General features: G+C 48.4%; 1 protein-coding gene across 1 annotated transcript in view; it reads right to left on the bottom strand.

Moving 5' to 3' along the window:
* LOC115086658 (cullin-9-like) overlaps positions 1-26,379 on the bottom strand; it is a 582,584-nt gene that overhangs the window by 451,383 nt on the left and 104,822 nt on the right. The window contains exons 8-12 of the mRNA XM_029592817.1: positions 23,272-23,449; positions 22,504-22,711; positions 21,962-22,152; positions 20,841-21,064; positions 285-522 (exon numbers count right to left, since the gene is read on the bottom strand). Coding sequence (XP_029448677.1) covers positions 285-522; positions 20,841-21,064; positions 21,962-22,152; positions 22,504-22,711; positions 23,272-23,449 — 1,039 coding nt within the window. The remainder of the gene's footprint in view (positions 1-284; positions 523-20,840; positions 21,065-21,961; positions 22,153-22,503; positions 22,712-23,271; positions 23,450-26,379) is intronic.

The raw sequence follows: 26,379 nt of genomic DNA, 5'->3' as shown, positions 1-26,379 counted from the left end.
CCATCTGTACAGCCTTCTCCATCCTCTGCTGTTCCAGGTTACAGCCTCTCCCTCTTTATCATATTCTGAGCGCTCAGAGCTCTGTCCCTCCATTACTGGCACATCATGTTCCCACCCTACAATGCCTCAGTCTATACCTCAATACTCCCATCTGTACAGCCTTCTCCATCCTCTGCTGTTCCAGGTTACAGCCTCTCCCTCTTTATCATATTCTGAGAGCTCAGAGCTCTGTCCCTCCATTACTGGCACATCATGTTCCCATCCTACAATGCCTCAGTCTGTACCTCAATACTCCCATCTGTACAGCCTTCTCCATCCGCAGCTGTTCCAGGTTTCTCAGCAGCATCAGGAAGGTGTCGCGATCTTTCATCAGATTAGAAGTCTCACTATCCAGGAGGGCAGTCTCCTCACAGATACATCGCTCTAGGGCCAGGATGATCTCCTTGGATAGGCTGCTCTCCTTCAGACTGCTCACCAACTTCAGCAAATCCACATCCTTCAAGTCAAAGGAAACACTGATGTCTAGAACAAAGGAGAGAGAGAGGGAGAGAGACACACGAGAGAAAGACAATCAGCTCCTGTGGTCTGTTACACACACGAGAGAGAGAGACACTCAGGACCTGTAGTCTGTTACTCACACGAGAGAGAGAGATACTCAGCACCTGTAGTCTGATAAACACACGAGAGAGAGAGACACTCAGGACCTGTAGTCTGTTACTCACACGAGAGAGAGTGACACTCAGCACCTGTAGTCTGTTACTCACACGAGAGAGAGACACTCAGCACCTGTAGTCTGTTACTCACATGAGAGACACTCAGAACCTGTAGTCTGTTACACACACATGAGAGAGAGACACTCAGCACCTGTAGTCTGTTAAATACATGAGAGAGAAACACTCAGCACCTGAAGTCTGTTACACACACGAGACAGACACTGTTTGCGCCCGTCGGTTGCAGACGGCTGCGACCGCTCTGCCTTACCTCTTTTATCCTTTCTCTTCTCCTTGGGCAAGATGGCTGCCTCCAGTGCCGAGAGCCTCGGCATCTTCAACCTAGCATGGGCGTCCCAATCCGCTATGCTCACTCCCGTGGCCTCCTAAGGCGCGCGCACATCTCCTGCGCTCAAATACACGTCATGGCGGGAACCTCGGGGGTGTCCCCACCGCATGATGTCAATACCTCTGGGAATATTAAGCCTACGATTTGCTACCACCATTGAGTTAGCAAAGACTTCGGTTTAAGCTACTCTGACTGCTCTAAGCTGTACTCTTAGACGCTGCTTTCACTCCAAACGCCTCGCTCCACAGAAGCTCTAGACACCCGCTCCTCGGGGGTCTCTCACTTCCAACTTCCCTTCGGGGCCTCTACTAACTAAGACAACCGCTCCTTGGGGGTTTTTCTCTCTCTTCTACATTTCAGGATATCGGACTTCAGGTACTCGCTCCTTGAGGGCCTATCTACTAGTATCGTGCACCATAGACCGTCAGTCCCTCCATACCACCACCAGGAAGTCGTCTTCTTTCCCGTGAATACCTCTACGATCCGGTGCTCCAACTCCACCCACCAGCTACGGCATTGCCCCAGACTGAGGCCTATGGCCTATCGTATACATCTGGGTGAGATTCCACATCTGGGCCTGTTGAATGTATTGGCACCTCGCGGATCTCAGTGCCTATCTTCCTGTCTACATCATCTATCTACAGCAGTACAATAAAGCCTCCATCCATTCTGTGTCTATTCCTTGACATTCAGCCTATCACTGTGGTTCCCCACGGGGCCCCTCCCTGTGGGCGGAGTCATCACCGCAGTGACCAAGAGTGCACAATGCCACAAACACAACAGATTGCTAACTCCATGGACTCGGCTCAACTTGCGGCCTTGCAGGCCATTCCCGGCCTAGCCCAACGGATCACGGAACAACAAAAGTCTTTGGAGAGCCTAGCTACTGCCTTCAATCAGTTACATGCTCAACTGAATTCTTCTGCACCTCCTGTGAGGGAGTTGTTGACACCAGTGGTAACTCTTAAGACCACCGTGCCTTTATCCACTCCTACTCGCTTTACGGGTGAAGCCAAGATGTGCAGAGGGTTTGTTAATCAATGCAGATTACATTTTTCATTACAACATACCTTCTTTCCCACTGAAGCTTCAAAGACCACCTACATCCTGTCATTCCTAGAAGATAGAGCCCTGGCCTGGGCTTCACCTTTATGGGAGCATGAGGACCCCTATTCTGAATGACCCAACCAGGATTTCCAAAACATTTTAAGTCTGTGTTTGACGACCCGGCTCACCAGACGATCGCTGGATCTGCCTTGCTCAATCTTCAACAAGGTAACAAGCTGCTTACAGACTTTGCTATTGAATGTAAGACTCTAGCATCCAAACTGCATTGGGACATTGGATGCTTACGTGCCATATTCATGGAGGGTCTAAACTCTCACCTAAAGGATGAACTAGTGGCTCGCGAATTACCTGATACCCATGAGTCCCTGATGGAACTGGGTGGGAGAATTGACCGCCGTATCCGTGACTGAACTCAGGAGGCCAAGAGTCCTCGAAAGTCTTCGGTGGGGTCTAACTGTCCTAAACCTATGCCTATTGCTTCCAGCTTACCGTCCACACCCTTAAGAGGAGGAAGAGCCTAGGCAACTAGGCCGAAGCCATTTGACCTCTAAGGAGAGACATTTTCGCAAGCGCATGGGATTGTGCATGTATTGTGGCCAATCGGGTCATGCAGTCCAAACCTGTCCCATTTGTCCAGGAAACTGACGGGCCTAGGATCTGCGGGAGGACTTCTCCTGAGCCTCACCTCTCCTACCCCTCCATTATCATTACCAGTATCTCTACTTTGCGGAGGCCTCGAGTTTCAGACTCTCGTGCTCATTGACTCCGGTGCCGGAGGTAATTTTATTCTGAAGCGCTTAGTTGAACATCTATGGACTCCTTTCACACCAATAGCTAAGCCTCTGCTATTGTCTTCCATCCATGGGGAACCACTTCCTGGAGAAGTTACACTGACCACCCAGGCCATTGGCCTGCACACTGGAGCTCTACATTCAGAATCCATTTCATTTCTAGTATTGGAAAAAGCCATGCATCTGGTGGTATTGGGGCTGCCCTGGCTTCAAGACCATATGCCACAATTTAATTGGGCCACCTTGGAACTGTCTCGTGGGGACCAGACTGTCATGGTCGGTGTCTTGCGGAAGTTTCACCACTCATTTGCATGCCCACCACACCATCATTACCTGGCTTACCTCCACAATACACCTCCTTCCAGGACATTTTCTCAGAGCAAGCGGCTGATGTTCTTCCACCACACAGAGAGTTTGACTGTGCCATAAATCTGAAGCCTAATTCAGAACCTCCCCAAGGTAGAGTTTACCCCTTGTCTGTTGCCAAGACTAAAGCTATGTCTACCTACATACAAGAAAATCTACAAAAAGGATTTATCAGACCTTCCAAGTCTCCTGCTGGTGCAGGCTTCCTTTTCGTAGGGAAGAAGGATGGCACCTTATGCCCCTGCATTGACTACAGGGGTCTGAATGAGATCATCAACAAGGACAGGTACCCCCTGCCCTTAAATTCTGAACTGTTCGATATGCTCCAAAGGGCCAAAATATTTTCCAAATTGGACCTTAAGGGAGCTTACAACTTGGACGTCTGCTTTTAACACCCGTGATGGACACTTTGAATACCTCGTCATACCCTTCGGTTTAAGCAACGCACCCACAGTCTTTCAAAAAATGATGAACGACATCTTACGGGACTTACACTATCAATGTGTAGTAGAATATCTTGATGATATACTGATCTTTTCTCAAGATCTGCAGAGTTATCAGGAGGATGTTAAGAAGTCCTAAGACGCCTGCATGAGTATCACCTATACGTTAAACTTGAAAAGTGCGAATTCCACAGAGGCCGTACCCTTCCTGGGATACATTGTATCAAAGAAAGGGTTTCATATGGACCCCAAGAAACTTGAGAATATCCAGAACTGGCCTCAACCCACAGGCCTAAAGGCACTGCGTCGCTTCTTGGGCTTACCAATTACTACCAATCCTTCATTAAAAACTATTCATCATTGACATTCCCTAAGAAGGGAACCAATCTGATGCTTAAAGAGGCTTTTCAGAAGAAACAGTGTCTCCGCTACCCTGACCCACACCGTCCTTTCATCGTAGCGGTTAACGCTTCCGACGTTGGTGTAGGAGCAGTACTAAGTCAGTACAGCGAATCTAATGTGCTCCACCCTTGCTCCTTCTTCTCAAGGTGCTTCTCGCCTGCTGAAAGAAATTATGGGATAGGAGACAAGGAGCTTCTCGCAATCAAGCTGGCTTTTGAAGAGTGGAGTCCTTGGCTAGAAGGCGCACAACATCAAATAGTTGTGTACACCGATCACAAGAATCTGGAGTGCCTTCGACATGCTCAAAGACTCAACCACCGTCAAAGTAAGATGGTCGCTATTTTTCAACAGATTTGACTTCCTTCTGAAGTATCGTCCGGGCGAGAAAAACGCTGGGGCGGATGCCCTATCACAATCCTTCTCACCACAGGACGTGCCGGATGAACCCCGTCATATCATAGATCCCGAAAGAGTAGTCCTCGCAGCCACCCAACACAGTACCCACCAGGAAGATGGTGGTGGCCAGAAGTTTAAGGAAAAAGCTGTTGAAGTGGGCACACGATTCCCGTCTGGCAAGCCATCCAGGACAGAGTCATACCCTTGCCATGTTGCAAAGATACTACTGGTGGCCAACCATGAAGAAGGATGTACAAGAGTATGTGGGATCCTGGGCTGTTTGTGCCAAGCAAAAACCATCACCTGGGCATCCATGGGGTCTATTACAGCCTCTACCACCGTCGGAGAAACAATGGACACATATAGCCACTGACTTCGTAGTGGACCTACCGTCATCCAACGAGAATAACACCATATGGGTCATGGTTGACAGATTCTCTAAAATGGCACATTTTGTAGCGCTACCAGGATTACTCTCTGCTACTGAATTAGCAAAGCTCTTTATTAAACATTTCTTTTGTCTTCATGGGATGTCTAAGCATATCCTATCCGACAGAGTAGTGCAATTTACTGCAAAATTTTGAAGAGCATTGTGTCAAAAATTTGATATCGCCTTGGACTTAACCTCTGCATACCATCCTCAGTCTAACGGTCAGACTGAGAAGACGAATAGAACGCTGAAGCAATTTCTGTGATCCTATGTCAATTCTAGACACAACGACTGAGCTGAAACTATTGCCTTGGGCAGAATTTGCCATCAATTCACATCCTGCTACCTCAACGGGGTCTTCCCCTTTCCAGACAACCGTTACCTCCTTTGCCAATTCCATTATCTGTTATCGCTGGGGTTAGTGGACCCTTAGGCCGGCTGTGCAGATGAAGATTGGATGAGAAGAGAACTCCGCAGAGATGATAAGACCGGGAGGCAGAAGCTTCGCCACTGGAAGCCTGCCGGGAGCAGAAGCTTCGCCACTGGAAGCCTGCAATCCCCCCGGGAGGAGCCTGTGAGGACCTGGGCCGCTGGGACTTAGGAGCATCTCCCGGAGCAGAAGTCCAGCTGAGTGGAGAAGAATCAGAGGATCTGGACTGGCAGCAGGCAAAGAGAAACAGTATACAAACCAAAATCAAGAACCAGGAAGTCAGTCCGATGGCTGGGAAGCTGAAACTGAAGCAGAGGCTGGAACAGGCGAGAAAGCTGAATCAGGAGCACAGGACCAAGGACAGCAACAGTCACTCCTTAGAATGAACTCTGTTGCAAGGCAACGTCTTCAGTCAGACGCCGGGTTTAAATATCCTGCCGGCGTCTGAAGTCATCTCGGGAGCCGGCCTCGGTTTCACACCACTGCACCTCCAACTGCCTTCCCCTTGCATGCGCGCGTGTCTAAGGGGGCGGAGCTCTGAAGCGGAGCTCGGCGGCGTCTCCCTCGTGGAGACACTGCTGCAGAGAGGGCCAAGAAGGCCTGAAAAATGCCGGACCCCGTCGCAGGATCCCAGGGCGGAGGAAGGTAAGGACCCGGTCACAAGTCCAGCGACCGGGGACCGCAACATTATCAGTAGCCTCTCCTGCTACTCAAGCTACCGCAGCAGAGTTAGCCCAACTCTGGAAACAGAAGAAGGAACTTCTTCTTAAGGCTGGACAAAAGGCAAAGAGAACCTATGATGTTCATCATCAAAAGGCACCACAGTTTCAGCCTGGAGACAAGGTCTGGTTAAGCACCAAGTATCTTCGACTTAAGCTTCCTTCAGCTAGATTTGCACCTCGTTATGTGGGACCCTTTGCCATCCTTCGGCAATTAGGAAACCTTACTTACAGTCTAAGACTGCCGCCATCCATGAGGACACACAATGCATTTCATGTATCTTTATTAAAGCCAGTGAAGCTCTCTGAATTCTCCAGGAGAGACCCAGAACCTATAAGTCTGGATGCTGAAGATGACATCGAATATGCCGTGGACAACATCCTTGATGTATGTAAAAAGGGCAAGACATGGGAGTATCTCATCTCATGGGAGAACTATGGTCCAGAAGAGAACTCCTGGGAACCACTGGCCAATATTACAGATAAAGAAATGATACATCAGTTCCATCTGGCACATCCACGCAAGCCCAGACCACCTGGAAGAGGTCTTGGAAGTGGCCCTTTGAAGGGGAGGTACTGTTGCACCCACTCTTCCTTACCTCTTTTATTCCTTACTCTTCCTCCTTGGGCAAGATGGCTGCCTCCAGTGCCGAAGGCCTCGGTGTCTCCAGACTAGCATGGGCGTCCCAGTCTGCCATGCTCACTCCCGTGGCCTCCTAGGGCGCGCACGCACATCTCCTGCGCTCAAATACACGTCATGGCGGGAACTTCGTGGGCGTCCCCACCGTATGACGTCAGTACCTCCAGGTATATCAAGCCTCCGATTTGCTACCACCATTGAATTAGCAAAGACTTCGGTTTAAGCTACTCTGACTGCTCTAAGCTGTACGCTTAGATGCTGCTTTCACTCCAAGGGCCTCGCTCCAAAGAAGCTCTAGACACCCGCTCCTCGGGGGTCTCTCGCTTCCAACTTCCCTCTACTAAGACAACCGCTCCTCAGGGGTCTTTCTCTCTTCTACATTTCAGGATATTGGACTTCAGGTACTCGCTCCTCGAAGGCCTATCTTCTAGTATCCTGCACCACGGACTGTCAGTCCTTCCATACCACCACCAGGAAGTCGCCTTCTTTCCTATGAGTACCTCTACGATCCGTTGCTCCAACTCCACCCACGGCATTGCCACAGATTGCAGCCTATGGCCAATCGTATACATCTGGGTGAGATTCTACATCTGGGCCTGTTGAACGTATTGGCACCTTGCGGATCTCAGTGCCTATTTTCCTGTCTACATCATCTATTTACAGCAGTACAATAAAGCTTCCATCTATTCTGTGTCTGTTCCTTGACGTTCAGCCTATCACTGTGGTTCCCCACGGGGAACCTCCCCGTGGGCGAAGTCATCACCGCAGTGACCAAGAATCCACAATGCCACAAACACAACAGACACTCAGCACCTGAAGTCTGTTACACACACGAGAGAGAGACACTCAGCACATGAGATCTGATATATACACAAAAGAGAGAGAGAGACATTCAGTAAATACAATCTGATACACACATGAGAGAGACACTCAGCACATGTAGTCTGTTACACACACGAGAGAGAGATGCTCAGCACCCACACTCTGACACACTTGAGAGTAAGACACTCAGCACCTGAGGTCTGATACACTGCACCCGCAGTCTGAAACACACACACACACACCAGAGAGCGAGAGACAGTCAGCACCTGATGTCTGATACACATATGAGAGAGAGATGCTCAGCACCCACAGTATGAAACACATAAGAGAGACACTCAGCACTTACAGTCTGATACACGAGAGACTCAGCACCCACAGGCTGACCCACATGAGAGAGAAGCTCAGCACCCACAGTCTGACCCACATGAGAGAGACGCTCAGCACCCACGGTCTGATACACATGAGAGAGATGCTCAGAACCCACAGTCTGATACACATGAGAGAGATGCTCAGCACCCACAGTCTGATACACATGAGAGAGATGCTCAGCACCCACAGTCTGACCCACATGAGAGAGATGCTCAGCACCCACAGTCTGATACACATGAGAGAGATGCTCAGAACCCACAGTCTGATACACATGAGAGAGATGCTCAGCACCCACAGTCTGATACACATGAGAGATTGACACACATGATAAAGATACTCAGCACCTGAGGTCTGTTACAAACAGAAGAGAGAGTCAATCAGCACCCACAGTCTGAGTACACAAATGAGAAATAGGAATTCAAGATCTGATACACACATGAAACACTCAGCAACCAAGGTCTGATCCTGGGACTTGTAGTGGAGATTTCTGTGCAGAAAACACACTTCACATACACAAAACACATTTTGTGTGCTGAAACCTTGTTTATGCACTTAAAATTTGTTATGTGTGCCAAAAGTAGCACAAATCATGTCTAAGAGATTCCACCCGTCCTCCCTCCCAGCCATGAAAATAGTATGCGTTAGGTACAGAAGGCAGTCCACGGAAGAGGTTGCTTTGTATGCTAAATCACCTGCTATCTATAGAGAACACCACTTATGGTAAACAAACTTGCTTTTTTTCCGTCGATAAATAGGCTGAATTAGTTATGCTTTCTGGGAATCCCAAGCTTAGGGTTCTTATGAAATTATTTGCTTCTATCTTTCTTTTTTTTTTTTTTCCAACCTGGTCTCCTCATGGACAACTGTCAATTGTCTGCCATGTGTTTTAAGATTTCTCTGCCCACTGAACTGTCGGAGGCTGATAGCTGGTCCAGACAATAGTGGGACATGAAGGTATGAACAGGTGACCATGTTGCTGCTTTGCAAATGTCCTCGATTGGAACTTCATGAAGATGAGAATTGAAGAGGCAATTGCTCGCACTTGATGTACTCTTACTAGTCCCGTAAGTTGTGTGTAGAACTCGCATTATAGCAGAACTGAAAACAGTGGGTTATCCAGTCAGATAAGGTTTTTTTTGGTTACTGCTGTTCCCAAGGCATTTGGATTAGAAGAGACAAATGGTTGAGAAGTGTGTCTGTGACACAGAGTTTAGCGTTTGTAGTATGCTAAAGCTCGTTTGCAGTCTAATGTGTATTTATTTATTTTTTATTTTAGTGTTTTTCTATACCGGCATTTGCGATATGGATCGCATCATGCTGGTTTACATTTAACAGGGGGTGAAAAAATGAAGATACAATAAAAACTTTAACAGGTGCAGAGCAACACTGAAATTACAATAAAACAGGGATGTTCAAAACTGGGAGTAGAAGAAAAAGGCGATAGGAATTTAACAGAGAGAGCAGTAAGTTACACTGGTCTAGTAATGTCTGACTGTGATTGTTGGAGAATTATGGTTTAGTTAGGGCCCGGAAAGGCTTGCTTAAACAACCACGTTTTGAGCCTTTTCCTGAATGTTGGAAGGCAAGGTTCCTGTCGCAGTTCCGGTGGGATGGAGTTCCATAGCAGTGGTCCTACTGTGGAGAAGGCCCGGTCTCTCAGGGTTATATGTTGGGAGGTTTTGGAGTGTGGTACTTGTAGATATTCTCTGTAAGCCTCTCTGATGGGTCTGGAGGAGGAATGTTTTCTGAGTGGTATTTGAAGGTTGAGGGGAGCAAGGCAGTGGATAGCTTTGTAGATGGTGGTGATGGACTTGTATATGATTCTGTAGTGAATTGGCAACCAATGTAAGTCTTTGAGGATGGGAGATATGTGGTCTCTTCTCCTCGTGTTTGTCAGTATTCTGGCTGACGTGTTTTGGACCATCTGAAGACGTTTGGTGTGAGATGAGGGGAGACCTAATAAGATAGAGTTACAGTAGTCTGTCTTAGAGAAGATTATTGCTTGTAGAACTGTTCTGTAATCATGAAAGTGAAAGAGTGGTTTTATTCTTTTTAGGACATGTAGTTTATGAAAACAGTCTTTAGTTGTTTGGTTAATAAATGATTTTAGGTTTAGCTGATTATCTATAATAACTCCTAAGTCTCTTACTTGTGAAATTTGCAGGTTGGCTGGTGGGTTCGTAGTGATATTACTGTTTTCCGGGGAAATGAGAAGGAATTCGCTTTTTGAAGAATTTAGTATTAAGTTTAGGCTGGTGAGGAGGCAGCTGATTTCTTGAAAACAGTGTTCCCAAAATTCTAGTGTTTTTGTGATGGATTCTTTAAGGGGGATCACGATCTGGACGTCGTCGGCATATAAGAAGTGTTTTAGGTTCAATTTGGTTAACAAATGGCAAAGTGGAAGAAGGTAAATGTTGAAGAGTGTGGGTGAAAGGGAGGAGCCCTGAGGAACTCCTAGTGAGGAAGGGTAATGGTGAGATTCTTTGTTGTGGATTTTGACCTTGAAGCCTCTGTTCCCTAGGAATGTTTTGAACCAGGCCAGAGCAGCTCCTGTAATGCCGATGTTAGTCAGCTGATTTTGTAGTATGGAGTGGTTAACGGTATCAAATGCTGCAGAGAGGTCCAGTAGGATCAATAAGAAGGCCTGACCTTTATCGAGGCCCATGATGAGGTAGTCTGTCAGGGAGATGAGTAGGGATTCAGTACTTAATGCTTTTCGGAATCCATATTGAGTAGGGAACAGAATTTTGTGATCTTCAATGTAGCCCGCTAGTTGTGTGTTAACTAGTTTTTCCATGACCTTGGCAATGAATGGGAGGTTGGAGATTGGGCGGAAGCTGTTGGGATCTTTGGGATCCAAGTTTGGTTTCTTAAGGCGTGGTTTGATGGATGCCAGTTTAAGGTCATTTGGATAGAAACCCTGGGATAATGAACAGTTAATGATGTCCACCAGAGTTTTGGTGATGGTGTCAGGAATTAGAAGTAGCAGTTTGGTCAGGATTTGGTCAAATGGATTTGAGGAAGGTTTCATTTTCTTCAAAACTGTTCAGATCTCTGAAGATGTGATGGGTTCGAAGGAGTGGAGATATGTGCTGGAAGGCGAACAAGCATTAGGAGTCAGCTGTTTTAGGAGGTTAGTGACTTTATTACTGAAGAAGAGGGCCAGCTCATCTGCTTTTGCTTGAGCTTGGATAAGAGATATGTCAGGAGCATTGATTTGAGTTAGGTTGGAAACGTATGCAAAAAGGGCTTTAGATTCAAAAATGAGATCATGGATCTTATGTGCGTAGAAGTCCCTTTTTGTTTTTAATGTAGAGCTCTTGTATAAGTAGAGGGCAAGTTTGTAAGCAGAGAGGGTGGAGGGGGATGGTGCTTTGCGCCATTTGTTTTCTTTCTGTTATAGTCTGTGTTTGAGATTTCGAAGTTCATTAGTAAACCATGGCTGTCTTTTGGATGCGTTGTGTTTGAGTTTTTTTGTAGCAAGTGGACATAGTTTGTTTGCCACCGTTTCTGTTATGTTGGACCAGGAGTTGAGGGCTGAGTTGGGGGAGGAGACGTCTATGAGTGGGAGTTCTAAGGCTAGATGTTTGCTGAGGTCGTCTGAGGAGCAAGCTTTCCTGTAGAGAAATGATGGTTGAGGGGAGTGTTTGTTGCTCGTTTGTGCCAGCGAGATGGTGGTGGAGATTAAAGCGTGGTGTGACCAGGGGACCTGCTTGCATGCTGGGTGTGCTGAGTGCGAGATACCTGAGTTCACAAAGATGAGGTCTAGGGTGTGACCCGCCTTGTGGGTAGGTTTGTTGATTATCTGTTTGAATCCCATGGCTGACATGGTGATTAGGAAAGCTTCGCAGCTGGTTGAGAGTGTGGGGTTGTCGACATGTAAGTTAAAATCTCCCAGGATTATAGCTGGGGAGTCCAGATTTAGATATGATGCTGTAATTTCAAGAATGGGTGAGGCATCAGATTCTAGAAGGCCTGGCGGGGCATAGACTAGGAGGATTTGGAGAAGGTCGGATTTGAAAAGGCCTGTTTCTAGTTTAGAAGATGATTTAACTGGATATTGTGATAATCTCAGATCTTTTTTAGCTGCTAGGAGAATACCCCCGCCCCTTTTTTTCTGTCAGGGGATAGAGAAAAAGTTGTAGGTCTGAGTGGGTAGTAGATTTATTAATGCTATGTCCATAGGTTTAAGCCATGTTTCGGTTATGGCGCAGAAGTCCGGGTTCGCTTCTAGAAGAAGGTCATTGAGGATCAGCGATTTCTTGGTGAGGGATTGCACGTTAAATAGTATCAGGAAGAATAGGGCAAAGCCTAGGATTTGGGTAATAGGTGAAATCAAGATGGGGATAAGGGATTTGTAGGTGTGTTGACGGGAAAGCATGGGTGATTTTCCTGAGAAGGGAGTATGGTGATGGAGAATTGGTATTGGGAGACCAAGAGGCATTTTGGCCTGTTGTGTCAGGAATGCTGGTTGATAGAATGATAAGTATGGACGCTGGAAGAGGGATAGATGAATGCTGGGGACTGGTTGTATGAATGCTGGAGGCTGGTAGTATGGATGCTGGAGGCAGGTTGTAGAGATGCTGGAGGCTGGCTGTAGGGTTGCTGGAGGCTGGCTGTAGGGATGCTGGAGGCTGGTACTATGGTTGCTGGAGGCTGGTTGTAGGGATGCTGGTGGCTGGTTGTATGAAGGCTGGAGGCTGGTTCTTGAAACACTGGTAGACCCAATATAAACAGTGGATTGGAATGTGAGTATAGGCATCTTTGAAATCCAGTGAACACAACCAATCGTTGGGTTGTATGATCTCTAGTATTGATTTTAGGTATGTAATTTTGAATTTTTCTCTGTGCAGTTATTTGTTAAGAGAACGAAGGTCCAAAATTGGATGTAAGCCTCCCATCTTTTTCAGGATAAGGAAGTATTGAGAGTAATAGCCTCTGTTGTACTGAGGTATTGGTATCCTGTGGATTGCGTTCTGTGCAAGAATATTCTGGGGCTCTTGGTTCAAGAGAGGTATCTATGATGAATCTCATGGTGGTGCCACTAAATGTGGAATGGGCGGGCATTGTTTGAAATCCCACTTGTATCTGTGGCAAGGGAGGTCAGCCAGTTTTTCGTGGACGTCCTCCCTGATAGCACTCACCCTGAGCCATGCCATTCTGTGTGCTAAAACAGATGCTGCCGAAGTGTGGGCTGAGGTGTTGAACATAAGAACATGCCATACTGGGTCAGACCAAGGGTCCATCAAGCCCAGTATCCTGCTTTCAATAGTGGCCAATCCAGGCCATAAGAACCTGGCAAGTACCCAAAAACTAAGTCTATATCATGCTACTGATACTAGTAATAGCAGTGGCTATTTTCTAAGTCAACTTAATTAATGGCAAGTAATGGACTTCTCCCTCCAAGAACTTATCCAATCCTTTTTTAAAGCCAGCTACACTAACTGCACTAACCTTGTAGACTGATCATAGGAGATTTCTCAGTCCCTCCTCGAGATTGTGTAATGGCTGTGGTGAACTTTTGTACACATTCGTAAAGGTATTGAGTGATGTAAAACTGGTGTTGCATTCGTGAACTGCGCATCGAGCTTTGGAATACCTTCCAACCGAAGTCTTCTAGGATTTTGTGGTCCTTTCCTGGTGGATTATTAGAATAGAGTCTGGACCTTTTTGCCTTCTTCACCGCAGAAGAACTTGGTCTGGTTGATTGACTATAGCTGGAAACCGGAAAGCGTTGACACCCGGTAGGGTGGGTGTCCTAAGTGAATGAAAACATAGCTTACCCTTGAATCATTCGAATTCCATGCGTAATGGCAGCCAAGGGTGGGATGTTGAGACCATCTGTCTACACTAAGGAAAACGAAATTATCAGGTAAGTAATTTCTCCATTTCCTAGCGTGTAGCAGATGGACTCAGGACCAATGGGATGTATAAAAGCTACTCCTGAACCAGGTGGGAGGCTGCCCGTGACCCACTTAGTACTGCCCTTGCAAATGCCGTGTCCTCCCGAGCCTGAACATCCAAGCGGTAGAAACTGGAAAAGGTGTGGATGGAGGACCATGTCGCCACCCTGCAAATCTCAGCGGGTGACAGCATTCTGGTTTCTGCCCAGGATACTGCCTGGGCTCTGGAAGAATGGGCCTTGACCTGTAGAGGCGGTGGTTTGCCTGCTTCTACGGAGGCCGCCTTGATGACTTCCTTGATCTAGCGATCTATGGTTGCCCGTGAGGCCGCTTCCTCTTGTCTCTTCTCGCTGTGAAGGACGAAAAGGTGGTCCATTTTTCGTACGGGTTCTGACATTTCCAGGTATCTGGACAGGAGTCTGCCTATATTGAGGTGGCGTAGACTACGAGCTTCTTCCAAATTCTTCAAGTCATCCAGCAATGGTAGCGAGATGGTTTGGTTAAGGTGGAAGTGTGACACCACTTTGGGAAGGAACGAAGGGACCGTGCGTAGCTGGATGGATCCCGGGGTGAGCCTGAGGAACGGTTCACGGCAGGACAGTGCTTGTAGTTCTGAAATGCGGCAGGCTGAACAAACCGCCAGCAGAAATGCGGTCTTTAACGTTAACAGACGGAGGGACAGACATCGGCGGGGCCTGAAGGAGGTTCCTGCTAGGAAAACCAGGACCAGGTTGAGATTCCAAAGAGGTACCGGCCACTTTAGTGGTGGGCGTATGTGTTTGACTCCTTTCAGGTAACGTGACACGTCCGGGTGAGAGGTAATGCTTTCGCACTCGCTCATGACAATGCGCCCTCATGACAATGCGCCACCTGTACTTTGATGGAATTGAGGGACAGCCCCTTCTGTAGCCCGTTCTGTAAGAATTCCAGGATCACGGGAACTTTAATTGAGCGTGGCTTGATGTCGTGACCTTCGCACAAGGCTTCAAATACTCTTCAAATTCTTATGTACGTTAAGGATATGGAGAACTTGCGTGCTCGGAGTAGGGTGTCGATTACAGCCCCCGAGTATCTGCTCTTTCTCAGGCGAGCCCTTTCAATGGCTAGGCCGTAAGAGAGAATTGAGCTGGATCCTCGTGGAGGATCGGTCCTTGTTGAAACAGGTCTCTGTGTGGAGGCAGTGGCAGGGGGTTCCCTGCCAGTAGTCTTCTCATGTCTGCGTACCACGGTCTTCTTGGCCAGTCCGGGGCCACTAGAAGTACTAGTCCCCTGTGTAGCTGTATCTTGTGAATGACTGCGCCCAATAGGGGCCACGGCGGGAAGGTGTATAATACGGTCCCCTGTGGCCAGGTCTGCACCAGGGCATCGATCCCCTGGGACTGAGGTTCCCGCCTGCAGTTGAAGTACCTGGGTACTTGGGCATTGGACCAGTTTGCCAGAAGGTCCATGTCCAGTGTCCCCCACCGGTTCACTATCAGTTGGAACGCTGCGGACAACAGCTTCCATTCTCCTGGGTCTAGACTTTCCCTGCTAAGGTAGTCCGCCGCGATGTTGTCTTTCCCGGCTATGTGGATGGCTGAGATCTCCTAGAGGTTTACTTCCGCCCACCCCATTAGGGGGTCTATTTCCAGACACACCTGCTGGCTTCTGGTTTCCCCCTGCCGGTTGATGTAGGCCACTGTTGTGGCGTTGTCCGACATTACTCTGACCGTTTGTCTCGAAGTCTGGGAGCGAATCGTAGACAGGCTAGTCTGACTGCCCGCGCTTCTAGGTGGTTGATGTTCCATCCCGACTCTTCTGCGTTCCACTGCCCTTGGGCGGTTAACTCCTCGCAGTGTGCTCCCCAACCTCGTAGGCTGGCATCTGTGGTGAGCAGGGTCCAGGTTGGGGAAGATAGCCTTGTTCCCCGGCTCAGGTGGCTGACCTGCAACTACCACCGTAGCTAGGTCCGGACTCTGCCCGGGAGTGATAGACGTACAGCGTAGTTCTGAGACAGTGGATTCCATTGTGATAGAAGTGAGCGCTGTAGGGGTCTCATGTGAGCTCGCGCCCATGACACTACTTCCAGTGTAGATGCCATCAGACTGAGGACTTGCAGGTAATCCCATGCTGTAGGACGAGGTTCGCTCAGCAGGATTTGTAACCGGTCCCACAGTTTTGATCTCCTTGTGGGAGTCAGGCTTACCTTGTCTTCTTTGGTGTTGAATCGGACTCCTAGGTATTCTAGAGACTGTGAGGGCTGTAGACAACTTTTGTTTGTGTTTACCACCCAACCTAGGCTCTCCTATAGAGTTTTGACTCTGTTGGTTGCTTGGCGGCTTTCCTCTGGAGATTTCGCCCTGATCAGCCAGTAGTCTACGTAAGGATGTACGAGGATTCCTTCCTTCCTCAGTGTTGCCGCCACCACCACTATGATCTTGGTGAACGTCCAAGGAGCTGTGGCTAACCCGAAGGGTAATGCCCGGAACTGGTAGTGACGGTCCAGGATTTTGAAGCGTAGATAGCGCTGGTGTTTCCTGATGAATTGGGATGTGTAGATAGGCCTCCGAAAGATCCAGGGATGTGAGAAACTCTCCCGGTTGTATCGCCCTTATTACAGAGCATAGGGTTTCCATGCGGAAGTGAGGAATCCTCAGGTGGCAGTTGACCGACTTGAGGTCCAGGATGACCCTGAACGTCCCCTCTTTCTTGGGGACGATAAAATAAATGGAATAATGCCCAGTATTTATTTCTTGTGGAGGCACTGGGGTTATGGCCTTGAGGGCCAGTAGTCTGGTCAGAGTAGCTTCCCCTGCCGCCCTCTTGGAGAGGTCATGGCAGGGGGACTCCACGAACATGTCCGGAGGGGTTCACAGGAAATCCAGGTAGTACCCCTCCCGAATGATGGCTATGACTCACTTGTCTGAAGTTATCTTGACCCATCTGAGGTAGAATCGGGCTAATCTGCCCCCTATGGCTTCTTCCCTTGGACGGTCGGCTGAATCTCATTGTGGGGTACGGCTGGGGCCTGTACCCGAGCTGGTTCCCCTCTTGTTGTGCTTGTTCCGAAAGGACTGGTTCCTGCCCGCCGGGAGGGGCGCTTGATAGTTGATTCTGTATGGATTGAAGCGCTGTGAACTTCTGCCCCTGGAGGACCGAGGAAAGGGTCGCTGGTTTCTCTTAGTCCTGTCCTCCGGTAGGCACGGCAAATGGGGACTCGCCCCATTTGTTGGCCAGTTTCTCTAGCTCGCTGCCGAACAGAAGGGATCCTTTGAAGGGCATCCTTGTGAGGCGAGTTTTGGAAGATGCGTCGGCTGACCAGCTTCGAAGCCAGAGTTGTCTCCTGGCCGCCACCGCAGATGACACTCCTCTGGCCGCTGTGCGCACCAGATCGGAAGCAGCGTCCGCAAGGAATGATACTGCTGGTTCCAAGGCCTCTCCCTGGGTGTTGCTCCTGGTATGAGATAAGCAGGCACATGTCACTACGGTGCAACAGGCCGCTATTTGTAGGGACATAGCAGCTACGTTAAAAGACTGTTTAAGGATGGATTCCAGGCGCCGGTCATGAGCATCTTTGAGCGCTGCTCCTCCCTCCACTGGGATAGTAGTGCGCTTCGAGACCGTGCAGACCATGGCATCCACTCTTGGGCATGTCAGAAGGTCTTTGGCCGCCGGATCCAGGGGGTACTTGGCCGCCATGGCTCGTCACCCTTTGAATGTGGACTCTGGAGCACTCCATTACAGGTCAATTAGCTGCTGGACGGTTTGTAACAGAGGGAAGTGGCGGGAGGTCTGTCGGAGGCCCTCTAGCAGGGGGTTTGGCTTAGGCTCCCCCGAAGCATCTGCGCCCGGGATACCGAGCTACTTCAAGCTGTGGATGACTAGGTCAGGCAGCTCGTCCTTGGTGAAGAAGCGTCTCATGGTTCGGTGAGGCTCTGTCCCCGGGGGGAGTTCCCCCTCTTCTAGGGGCTCTGCTTCCTCTTCAGAGTTGTCCGTGTCCCCATAGGTGGGGCTTCTGGGCGGTGGAAACCTTTGTCTAGGCCTCGAGGGGCCTGGTGCACAAAGGTTTTCTGGCGGAAGATGTGGATGATCAGCCGGAGGTTCCATTTGCATGTGAACAAAAGTGTGTAGCCTTTTGAAGAACTCCACCCATGAGATAGACCCTGGATCCAAGCTAAGGGGTGTTGACTCCCTGGGGGTCCCCGTCTGTGGGGGTGTCCCGCTGGGATTTACTAGATCCGGAATACCCACTGAGGAGCTATTACTCGGCCCTGGGTGGGACTGGCCCTGGGCTGGATCTCCCAGGGCCTCCCCGCAGTGAGCGCACACGGCGTTGGCCTCCTCGCTTTGTGCAGCTCTGATATGGCACGCTGGGCAGAGGCCTTGAGCCTTTATCTCCGTTTCCGGTGGTGCCATGGCTATCGGCGCGTAAACTCTTATGCGCTGCGGTGCGTCTAAGATGTGCGTGTTGGTTGTGCGTGCAGTTGTGCACCCAAGTCATGGTTATGCGCTTAGCCAGGTAGGCGGATATATCTTGTGCGCACAAGGATTATGTGCGTGTAACTTTATGTGCACATGTAACTTGTGCGCCTAGCGAGACTGGAGCACTCGGTCGACGAACGGAGCGGCGAATAGGGACAAGATGGTGACGGCAACCACGCGGGCAGTATGGCGACCACCTCGGAAGGTCTCCACGTGGGAAGACCCTTTGAACTAGCCGCGGATCAACCCGGCGGCACTGCTCCTGGTCGGCGACCTGTGCGACTCCTCGAACCTCGGAGACCGGAGTCAACGCTAAAGATTTCTACCTTACCTTGTCTTTGGCGCTTCCCAGTTTCGTTCTGGGCAGTCTCAGGCTGCGGAGGGAGAGGGCAAATACCTTCACTGCCACACTCGAGGGTGCACCCGCTGCCTCTTAGCCACGCCCGGGATCAGGGGCTAGGTCCTCGCCGCGATTCGGCTGCTGGACCGAGGCTCACTTCCGAGGGACTACGGAAATCACCTCGGGAAATCTCAACTGGGGGAGGGACCTGAGGGTATCACCGCAGAAGAGCAGGGCTAGTCTTCAGAGGTAGGATTTTCTTCAATTTTGGGTTTTCTTCGTGGATTTGGTTCTAACGCTGTGAGAGCGTGCAGATAGTCCCCAACTGCTATGGAGACGGAAAATACTGAAGAGCTGCACTTCCTGCAGGGGTATATGGTACTAGGGGCTGACGTCAGATTGAAATCTGATCAGTCTCCAACTGCTATCAGGAGTACACTATACCCATTGGTCCTGAGTCCATCTGCTACACACGAGGAAATGGATGATTTTAATGATAGGTTACAAATTTTTACTAATAGGTCTGAAATTTCATTTTTTAGTTCCTTCAGAACTCTGGGGTGTATACCATCCGGTCCGGGTGATTTACTACTCTTCAGTTTGTCAATCAGGTCTACCACATCTTCTAGGTTCACTGTGATTTGATTCAGTCCATCTGAATCATTACCCATGAAAACCTTCTCCATTACGGGTCCCTTCCCAACATCCTCTTCAGTAAACACTGAAGCAAAGAAATCATTTAATCTTTCTGCGTTGGCCTTATCTTCTCCAAGTGCCCCTTTAACCCCTCGATCATCTAACAGTCCAATAGTCTCGCAGCTGTATTTGGAATAATTTTTAATGGGCATATAATTTATTTGGGAAAACCAATTAGTAGGGAGTTGCAATAGTCCATACTTGAAAATAATAATGATTGCAGTATGAATCAAAAGTCATTTGGTTCAAGATAAGGTTTTACGTGTCTGAGAAGTTTTAGCCCCCACTGCTCACTCTCGCCAGAATCCCACCATTCACTCTCTTCTCCTCTTATCCCAACTCCCCCCCGTGCCCATGCTCACAACCCTCCTCCTTCAGACTGTCATTCACTCTCACCCCAACTCCCTCCCCAGACCCCATCACCTGGCTCCCAACCCTTCTCCCCCATCCTTCATTGCTCACTCTCATTCTCCATTCCCCACTTGGCACTCTCTCCCCTTCCCCAGCCTCCATTGCTCATTCTTTAACTCCTGCCTTCCTCAGACTCTATTGTTTACACTCTCACTCCTGCCCCCACTGCTTATTCTCTTCGCCACCCCCCTTGTTCACTCTTACCTCACACCTCCTTCCCCACCATTCACTGCTCACTCTCACCCACCGTCCACCCCAATCCCATTTCTCACTCACACATCCCTCTGATCCTAGTCCTCTCTGCTCATTCTCCATCACCTCCCCCCAATTATTCACTCTTTTTCCCCTATAACATTCCTGCCATCTCCTGACTGTTCCATGTGGCTCTCAGTCCCTCTGAGTTGCACAGTACCTGCTACTATCATGCATCTCTGTGATCACAGCATGAATGACATGGGGGTGTGGGTACTAGTCAGCTCAAATCTCCTTAAAGCCACACAGATTCCAGAGTCAGCAATAAAATGCTGCCACATACTGTGTTCCTCTCTCCTCCCCAGAAAAGCTGCAATGAGTATAGATCCAGAGCCTGGGTCAGAGTTTGAAATATACATTGCTCTATGATGTCTTTCTACCTCCCCAATCACAGATTTGCATCATCAAATAAACAGGATGGTCTCATGGCTGAACAACTGGAGGTAGGGCTGACAGCTTATTTTGTTCCTCATTGAAGTGCTAAAAAGTGTAATACAAAAATCCAAATACATAAATAAATAAATAAAATGACGTCCGACATCTACAAACTTCATAAGATTCAATTCACTTATCTTGCCTCTTATCAACTTTATGTTTTATTCCAGATAAATTTTCCTCATTCTGAGACATAGTAGATATCCCAGAATATTCGAATCACATCTGAAGTGGTGTCCCAATTAGTGCCCTTGCACCTTTCAAGTAAAAGATCCTCCTTTATAACCCCAAGGAAGATGCCACAGCACCTCATTGCAATACCACATTTTTGCTGTACTCTGGGGGATCCTCTCCCTCCCACCTTGTTCTCAGAGAGGAGAGACCAGGAAGTGACATGCAGCCCTCACCAGATACATCCGTGCCTGTCTTCTCCGTGTCAACTGGCAGCTTGTGCTCCGACAGACGGTTCTTGACAATCAGAGCAAGCATCTTATGTTGGGAGCTAGAGTTATCACAGCAGTTCTCCAAAAGTGAATAGATATCACAGCTAACAAGCTGCTCTGCCAGGGTCTTGTGATTATTAATCAGCATGCTCACCACCAGGAGGCCATTCTGTACTGCAGAAGAACAGCTGGAGAGGAGAGACACAGGACAAGATTATTAACACACAAACTGCATAATGGAGGAGCACCAGAGAGGGAGATACATGGAGCAGATCAGTAACCCCACTACCCCTACACAGACTGCAAGAGATCACTGTGTATCACAGAAAAACAGCTAGAGGGGAGAGACACAGGACAAGATTAGTAACACACACAAACACACACACACACACACTCTATTCTATGGAGGAGCCCCTGGGAGGGAGATGCATGGAGCAGATCAGTAACCCCACTACCCCAACACAGACTGCAAGAGATCAGTGTGTATCACAGAAAAGTAGCTAGAGGGGAGAGATACAGGACAAGATTAGTAACAAACACACACACACACACACACACACACACACACACACTCTATTCTATGGAGGAGCCCCTGGGAGGGAGATACATGGGAGCAGATCAGTAACCCCACTACCCCAACACAGACTGCAAGAGATCAGTGTGTATCACAGAAAAGTAGCTAGAGGGGAGAGACACAGGACAAGATTAGTAGCACACACACACACACACACACACTCTATTCTATGGAGGAGCCCCTGGTAGGGAGATGCATGGAGCAGATCAGTAACCCCACCACCCCTACACAGACTGCAAGAGATCACTGTGTATTGCATGGAAGCACCAGGGGTAAAATAATTTTCCTCACACAGTCACCTGCTTGTGTCATGAAACATTAGCAGATGGTTCATCTCCCCAGAAAATAAGCAGGAAAGGATCAGGAATGGAAGAGGAATATCACAAGCAGCGCTGATGTTGGAACGGTGTTTGTTGTAGGTTAACCAGAAGCACAGGCACAGCAGTCAGGAGTCTGTACAGCAGAAGCCTTTCTCTAACACTGAGGTTACACATTACAGAGCTGCCCTTACCCAGGGGTGCTCAGCATCTTCTCAATGGCTGCTGGGATGGTGCAGAGGAGGTTATCCGAGCCCTTGCTAGCAGCTGAGCCAATGCTGGCAAAAATCTCCTGAATCATTTGAGTGTCTGAATGATTGAGGGCGTTGGGCCTGCTGCAACCATGCAGCTCGAAATTGCCAACTCTAGTTAACACCTTCAGCACCTGAGAGAGAGGAAGAAAACCACCGTGTCAAAGGTCATCCGAGAGGCTGCGTCAATGAACCCCCAGTGCTCAGAACGAATTCCCTGTCTCTTCCTTCCTCTCCCCATAACGTTCCTGCATATGATTGTCCCAAATACAAGTGCATGAGCTTTAACCAACAGCCCCAGTACAGTCCCTCTATGTGCATAAGAACAGGAAAGAGGAAATAGCAGGGAATGTGCTGTCACCCTGCTATCTCTACATCCTCAAAGACAGTGCTCCTGAGCCCCAGAGATGTCTATTGCAATCTGTGTCTTCACTGATGATCTTATGCTAAGCACTACTGCCATACCATGTGAAGATCAGACTTACCGCCAGGCCAGCCTGCTGCAGCAAGAGGGACATGGAGTGCTCCTGCATGCAGGCCAGCACCGCCCGCACGCCTCCCTCGGTGGCAAAGAGAACCTTCCAGTTGTACCTGGACATCAGAATGTAGACTGCACGCAAAGTCATCACCAGCAGCATCTTCTCCTTCATCTGACTGGTGAGCAGCTCCACCAGCATCTTCACCACCTTATCCCTAGGAACCCCAACCACAAATCAGAGACTCCTCTTTCTGTAACAGCCTTCTCACAACATTTATTTCATCACCCATATTATAACTTCATTGCTGTATAGCCCGTCACGTCTTTTGCCAGTGTTTATTGTATTTAAATACAATAAATACACGCAGCAGCCTTCCTTCCATAATGCTTCACAGCCATGAGTTACACAGCAAGTTTTTTAGGGTTGTAGTATCTGCTGCTCTGTACAGGTAACCCCCAAGCTTTCTATTAAAAGTAGTAGCAACTGCAACTCCATGCAGGCCACCTTCACATAGAAATGTAAGGTTTAGGTACAATAGAAAAGTTATTCCATTTCTTCTTTTCCGTTCTCTAGTCAGCGGGGATCCTCTGTGCTTTACTCATGCCTTTGTGAGGATCCCCGCTGGCTAGAGAACGGAAAAGAAGAAATGGGGTAACTTTTCTATTACACATCAGCGCTACTTTTCTGCTTGGAGGCAACCTGCACGGAGCAAAACCTGATGGGCAGACTGGATGGAGACTGTAGAACGAGTAGAGACTAAAAGCGTGAACTAACCTGGCAGAGAGTCCGCTGTCCGTTTTGATGAGGCGTAGCTCAGAGCCTTGCACTGCCTCCAAGAGTCTGATGATCAGTCCAAGTCCAGCCAACTGCAGCTCGACACCCGAGCTGGACGTTCGCACCAGATCAACAAGCTTCACCAGAGAATTCCCTGTTCCCTTTATACCAGAGATTACTGTTGAATACACCAATCATGTAAAACGTTTAACATCAGCACATTCATTTTTCAGTAGACAAATCAATGCAACTGTCTCATTACTAATTCTGCAACTCAGCCACAAACCAACATACTGAACCAATCAATTACCAACTGGACTTCCCAAACTTTTACCAATGTGATCCAAAACAACAAACAAGTTAGTGAGAGGTCCCTCCAAAAATCACACCCTTCACAACCACCCCCCCCCCTTCAGTTAATCCCTTCTCTTGATCTCCTGTTTTACAATCTCCAGGTCCTCTCACCTCCAGCTCATCCCCCCAGCCTCTTCTCTCTTCCCTTCTCCCAGCAATGCAACAAATGTTGGCAAAAAGCACCAACTGGACAATTCAGTCTGCCCCACTCTGTTACCAACACCGCTAAGGAGACATGCTTCATCCATTTTATCTCACCCCCCAGCCTATCCCCTTCTGCTCTCCATCCCCAGTCTCTTCTCATTCCCTTCTCTCATAAAGTCTGAACAACTTCCTGGAGAAGTCCATTAACTGCTAGTAATCAAGTTGACTTAGAGAATGGCCTCTGCTACTACTGGTATCAGTAGCATGGGATCTTCTTAGTGCTTGAGTACTTGCCAGGTTCTTGTGGCCTGGTTTGGCCTCTGTTGGAGACAGGATGCTGGGCTTGATGGACCCTTGGTCTGACCCAGTTGATCCTGTGGCATCCCTTGTCACATTCTCTCACTACCTCTACCCCACCCCATCTCCAGCTGATCCCCCCTCTTGAACATAACCTTTACAGCTGACCCCACTTCTGAAACTCCCACACTCAGTCCATTCCCTTCTCAAACTCTTTCTGCAGCTGTCGTCTCACCGCAAACCCTTTCACCCCCAAAACATTAGCCTGGATTATGTTTGGGCCTCAGGCCAGTGGTGGATAACAATCTCTTTCTTTTGGGCAGGTTCAATGGTAGAGCATCTGATCCAGCAACCCAGCCACCACCTTCGCCTCATGGTGGGTCTCGGCCCCTGCTCGCACCTCTTACCACAGAGGGCAGGGCACTGAGCACGCGGTCCCTCACAAGCCCTGGGTGACTTTGCCTGAAGAGCACGGCTGCTTCAGGCTCTCACCACCCCAATTAGGATCAGGGTCCACACTTTGGGAAGACCTGAATTAATATATCCAACAGCAATCACAATTGTCCAGTACACCTATACTGCATAACTATATATTTATAAAACTATATAAGGCCTATACTGATTTCACTACACTGGCTTCCAATTAAAGCCCGAATTGAACACAAACCCATGACCATCATACATAAATTACTAAACAATGAACATCAAAATCAAATTGGTCTAAACATATCCCCCCAGAACTCCCAAACAAACTTACGTTCAAACAACACAGGCCGCTTAACAGTCCCCCCCATCAAAGATGCTCACTTGACAACAGCCAGAGAAAGAGCTTTTTCCATCGCCCTCCCTAAAATATGGAACTCCCTCCCAAAAGATTTGAGAACCCAACCTAACCTCAAAACTTTCAAAAAAGATCTAAAAACGTGGCTGTTTTACAAAGTCTACATTGACAATCAAACTTCACAACATCCTAACACCCAACGGAAATCCCAAATGAATCCACAAAATAACTTGTCTCCAACCAGCACCAAGCAAACCCTTCTCACTTAAAATGATTTTTTCTGGTCTATAAATTTTAACTTTTGTTTATAACTTGCATCCTGTTATACCTTAAGTCACAATTGTTAAGAAAATACACTTTGACTCTTGTAAACCGTTGTGATGGCTTCACCGAATGACGGTATATAAAACTCAACAAATAAATAAATAAAATAAATACACACCAGTTGACATACTGGAAAGGAAGTGATTGAGTTATTTTGCCTGACTGGTAAATGATCAACCGAGTGAATTTTGTGGCATTTTTGTTTGTGTGTATGGGGGGAGTGGATAAAGTAAACATGGGACACTCCATGAAATTGCTATGAAGCACATTTAAACAAACTGGAGAAGATATTTGTTCACTGAATGCAGACTTAAGTTCTGGAATTTATTACTGGAGGATGTGATTAAGGTAGTTAGCGTAGCTGGGATTAAAAAAGGATTTGGGCAAGTTCCTGGAGAAGTCCATAAACTATTACTAAGCATGTAGCTTTAATAAATAACCACTGTTTATCACTGCATGATGGCAGCATAGGATCTATTTAATGTTTGGGATCTTGCCAGGTATTTGTGACCTGGATTGGCCGCTGTTGGAAACAGGATGCTGGGCTTCATGGACCCTCGGTCTGACCCAGTATGGTAGTTTTTATGTAAGCTCTGGAGGCACTTGAAACAGGGAATAAAGTTGAAGGAGGGAGTTTGCAGCAGTATCTTACAGCAGATGGCAGAGGCACCCAGAAGAAAATCACACAAATTCTGACTGGGGACTCCACAGTGAGGGATACAGAGCTGAGAAATAACCTTCCCTGTACGTACCCAGATCAGGCCAGACTCCTGGGTTTTGCCTCCCTTCCAGCAGATGGAGACAGAGAAGTTTGACTGACACTGTCACTTAACCTGGTGTGCCACTTGCAGTCCCCCAGTATTTCTGACTGCAAATACTGCAATCTGAGAAGAATTAAAAAAAAATAAAAAGAATAGTGTTAGAGTTAATTTCTATCTAGCCCTCCTGGTGGGGCCATCCTTCCAGGTGGAGGAGCTGCTGAGCGGGAGGGGTTGGAAACCCCTGGCTCTGCCTGGATCCTTCACCCGCTGAGGAGTAGATAACTGGTGGGGCCAGTTCCCTCTCCTCCCTCCCCCCCTCCCTCAGGTAGACAGCCGGAGCCTGCAGCCTCTCCATTGGTTTGCCCGTGCTGCTTGTACCAGTCGGGTACTTTTCCTTTCGCGGCGTTCCGTGGGTCGTCAGGTACGCTGGAGGTCAGTTGTCAGCTC

Source organism: Rhinatrema bivittatum, chromosome 3 (assembly GCF_901001135.1).
Source record: "Rhinatrema bivittatum chromosome 3, aRhiBiv1.1, whole genome shotgun sequence".
Taxonomy (NCBI): domain Eukaryota; kingdom Metazoa; phylum Chordata; class Amphibia; order Gymnophiona; family Rhinatrematidae; genus Rhinatrema; species Rhinatrema bivittatum.
The sequence above is the reverse complement of the archived record's forward strand: the minus strand, read 5'-3'. Positions and strand labels throughout refer to the sequence as shown.